At 38.9% G+C, this 4,674-nt stretch overlaps 1 protein-coding gene across 1 annotated transcript in view; it reads left to right on the forward strand.

Annotated features, from left to right (window-relative positions):
- Positions 1-2,163, forward strand: part of mpdu1b (mannose-P-dolichol utilization defect 1b) — a 9,255-nt gene extending 7,092 nt beyond the window's left edge. Inside the window, exon 7 of the mRNA XM_032544485.1 lies at positions 948-2,163. Within this exon, the coding sequence (XP_032400376.1) occupies positions 948-1,079 (132 nt within the window). The 3' untranslated portion in view covers positions 1,080-2,163. The remainder of the gene's footprint in view (positions 1-947) is intronic.
- The last annotated feature ends 2,511 nt before the right edge of the window (positions 2,164-4,674 follow it).

The raw sequence follows: 4,674 nt of genomic DNA on the forward strand, positions 1-4,674 counted from the left end.
GTCGTTGTCCATTATCCAATCCTCTTTCAGTCAAACTGCTTTCTGATTTCTGACTTTTTAAATAAAACTCAACACATTTAAAAAAATATATATACATTTTTTTAAATAATTGATTATTAACTTATCAGAATCGAGCATCGAATTGTTCTAGAGAGAATTGCGATGCATCTAAGAATCAATTATTTTTTGTGTGTGTGTGTGATTTGAATGATTGTGGATCATATGTTCACCGTTATTTTGTTACCTGTGTTCACATTAAACATTTAAACAATTTTTGGTTTGGATCTGATCCAGATTTATTTTCTTATGTGTTCATTATTTCAGTATAATGTCAGTTCTGTTAAGTACTGTAAACAAACTAGGGATGTCCTGGATGGATCGGGAAACATCGGATCAGAGCTGATATGGGCATTTTTTAACTGAGTCACCTCGATCACCTTACTCGGATCATTTGCATCAGTAATCAGTAAATTCTACACAACTTGCAGTAGAAGTTGACTTTATATGCTAGTTTTACAAAAACTCTAGCTTCACTAAGTTCCATATTTTAGTTACTTTGTTTACTTAGGTATTTTTGTAAACAAAAAACAGTGTGCAGCTCTATTATCTAAGCAAATAGTATTGGATCAGAACTTGGTATCGGCAGATATTATTAATAAAAAATCAGCTCGTGGGCCAAAAAAGCTGGTCGGGACAAATCTTAATGTAAACATTGGTCATTATAAAAATATTTGAGGGTTGCTTCTTGTTTGTACAATTTACAGCATAAGTTCTCTTTTTTTTTATATGCAAGCAAAATTGGTATAGTAACTATAATTTCCCTGACTTAATTGATATCAAATTGGAATTGTAATCGAATCGATTCGGGGGGGAAACATTGGCGATACCCAGCCCTAGTTCACATGTCCCACGAGTATGTGGTTTTGAGCTCTATCGTCTTCTCCCAGGAAACTGGAGACACGCTGATGGCCTTCACCTACGTCATCTCCTCCGCCTGCAACGGCGTCATCGCCCTGCAGGTTCTCTACTACTGGAACAGCTCCCCGGAGCGCAAGAAGAAGAAAAAGAAGAGCGAGTAGGCTAAAGGACAGTTGCTAAACTTTCAATCATAGCACTTTTTATTTCCATGTCCCACTTTTTCGCCACATTCTCAAAGAAGTGTCTTCAAAACTTGAACCAGTTGACACATGAAATGCATGTACAGTATAGAGAGCCCAGGCTGGGAAGTGCGGGACACTGAATCTGCTGGACAAACACTTGACTGTGACTGTGATGTAACGATGCAAACATGACATGACGAGCAGACCTTCCATGTGGGCCCACTGGCTTTATGATCAGTTAGCTGCTCTTATCGGTGGCGTTTAGCTGTGAGCAGGGCTGCTGGGTCCAGAACGCTGTAATCACATTCCTCCCCTTCCTCATTCCTGTCAGGCTGGGTTCACACTAGGGCTGCACCACATGAGGAAAATATGCAATAATGTTGTTGAATTTTACGGTAACTATATTACTTGCGATAAATAAACCGATATTAGTGTAAGTGTACTCGGTTCTACATTCCTGATGCTTTCGGTATTCCGCTACAATACAACAAATTTCTTGTTAAATTTAAAACCAATGAAAGGATATAATTTCCAACATTCTTTTATCGAACAAACTGAACATTGAAATGAATATAAAGCAAAAGGAAATGGGAGATGAAACTGATTGGTTTATTGCATGTTGCAAAACACACCTCTGAATTAATGAAGACACTAAGTACAACCCTTTTGAACCGTGCACCTGGCGCACGTACCCCTTTATCCGCCCGAAACACACCTGTGCCATGCGCTTCTCGCCGTGTGCTTGGAGCGTTATAATAGGGCCTTCTGAGTGTCTTTTGCGATGTGTCGCAGTCTTCGGCGATGTGTTCATAGCTCCAGTTGAAATCGCGATGACGATTAAAAAATAAAAAGACAATATATTGTGCAGCCCTAGTTCACACTGCTGTTTAAATGTCTGGAAACAGTTGGTGTACTTGTCTGTTGATTTGTCACATCCAGGGCATCTGATTTAGCATTCTTATCATGTAGATTATTATTGTGGAAATCATTTGAAATGTAAAGAATGTGTAAAGTATGATGTTTTGTCAATCCCACATAAACAGAATCCCACACTGGCCCCGGTAATTGGAAGGTCTCTTCTATGGTCTGTATTAGAGGTTATAGAGAGACAAAGTCCCTCTGCTTTCAGTGGACCCCATGGGACCTTATTTTGGAAAAGCTATGTATGGTAGTGAATTGAATCCTTTTTTAATCCACTTTGAAATGAGCCATGAATTACACACATTATTTTAAATTGACAAACCTATTTTGCGAGTCAATAAAGTCTGTTTGTTGTAGGTTGTAGATCTTTTACTTAATTTAAAGTACTACCACACGATAAAAAAATACTCTGTTACAATTAAAAGTCCTGCATTGAAAATGTTACTTAAAGGAATAAAAGTAATGGTACTCAATACAGAAAAATCCGCACATTTTAGAAACCAAAAACAATCCAAATGGACATTGATGCTCCAGCAAGATGTCACTTAGTATTTCTAACTGTATTTTCACTGTCTTATACTTAAACAGTTTTAATACAAACTGTGACTTGACTTGCAAACAGAAACGTAACCCATGGCCCATTTCAAACAGGATTAAAACATTATTTGTCACTCCCAGTTTACTACTTGGGCAGCGACGGAATGCTTTTGTTCTATTTGTGTTGCAATTGTCATTTATTGCGATTCGATAGTATTGAGTATTGCATTTTTTTTTTCGTTTTCTTCTTTGAAGGGGCGCTATGCAGTTTTGGCCTAACCCTAACCCTTGAAGCTGTTCACTTAAAGTAAATTAAACTAAGAAAACGGCCTAGTTCCCCTTTAACAAAAACAAAAGTTGAATAATACCCTTCTAGAGACGGTATATTGTGAGACATTTCTAAAGACTAGTGGTTTTTTTAGTAAAATGCACATCACATGTCAGTCAGTCTGACATGTATTTTTATGTGTAAAACATAACATGGATTTTCTGCTTTTGCATTTTTTCCGAAATATGGTCCCACGGTGGTCCATCGGTTGGGGAGGGACTCTGCCTCTCTATGGGGTCGCATTGATGCTATCACCAAGATTTTTAAATGTGTACACTATGATGCAAAATGTCCACTTAGTTGGGACACCTATGAAATCATTCAGAGAGAGTTTACAAATCACATTTTGCATGAAATTACCTATGAAGTAAATACTGGCAATTGTGCATGTGAAAGATTTGTGGTGCCGCCTCTTTAACCCGACAGCGTTGTGCCCCGAGAGTTGTAACATGTTAGACAGTCGGCGTTTACTCCCTCCTCTGCTGCAGCCCAACCTGTTTGTCCCGAAACTGCTTTTGTGTGGTGCAGCACGCCCTTTACGTGTATCAGCCAAGCAGGGTTTTTCCATTCCCCACCATTCTAAGGCTAAGGCGCAGCACCCAAGGCTGTTTGGGCACCGCCTATAGCAAATGACTTTTCTCAGATCTGATGATTGCAGTCAGTCCCCGGTGCACTTCTCTAGCAAGTTTTGTGTTTAAGCTTTTCGAGTGTTATTTGTTTATGATATGCTTTAGCTTTTCCAATATTTGAGACACAGTTTTGGTAGTAATAATAATGGTCCAAAATGATGTGAATTTGCATTTTCTTTTTTTTGATAATCATAAAATTTCCTTGAGCGAAGATCCCTAAACCCCAACCCCCTGCAAAATACTTCATCTAAATCTTCCAAAAATCTAGACAAACCGGGGAAACACTGCAAAAGTATAGAGTTACACCGAGCTAACGCACGGCTGACACCTCAGGGAACTACATATCTCTAGAAGGGATTTATATGTTTAGCATATTTCATATTTCTTTCCAGCAAAAAAACCTCTTGGCCTTGTCAACCACTGGTCCATCCTAAAAACCTTGTGCTCCAAAAGACCAAAAATAGCTGATGGTGCAAACCATACATGGTTACACTTTCCCTTACACAGTTGACCTTTTTCATGTAAATTTATATTAGGTAAACACAACTGGCCTGAATGTTTATGACGTTGTGGATATATGATTAGTCATTTGATATGAAGTGAAATTAAATGTGTGAGAAAGATTATTATAAAATCTAGCTTCAATTCACTACATCGCCATCTGTGTCGCCATTTTCCTCAGTCTCCAAAATGTTGGTACGCCTGGGTCAGAGTTTGCGTAGCAGTTCCATAAGAAGGCAAATCTCCTTAGGCTATATCCAAATGACTTTTCTTTTGTTAAAAAAGGAATATATTTTGCTACATTTTACGCCTTGCGTCCACACTACTCTGGCATTTCTGAGTACCTAAACCAGAGGCATTTGGAAACACTGCTGCCCCTGTTTAAGTTTGGTGGTAATTTAGATGCTTTGTAGTCTGGCCGGACACAAGCGGTCAGTCTTACCGGAGGGGTAGCTTAATACAAATGGTCATGTGATATGGGTTATCAGACATGTTAATATGGATGGCTATTAGTTCTATCGAGCTAAAATGCTTGTGTGGACAGATAGTTTTTGATTCAAAACGCCGTCAAGAAATCCAATGGTGGTAGCGTGGATGTAGGTATGGGAGAATAGGTGGAGGGACAGGGGGATGGGGGGGGGGGAATGGTTGAAGAATT

This window comes from Etheostoma spectabile, chromosome 19 (genome assembly GCF_008692095.1).
Source record: "Etheostoma spectabile isolate EspeVRDwgs_2016 chromosome 19, UIUC_Espe_1.0, whole genome shotgun sequence".
Taxonomy (NCBI): domain Eukaryota; kingdom Metazoa; phylum Chordata; class Actinopteri; order Perciformes; family Percidae; genus Etheostoma; species Etheostoma spectabile.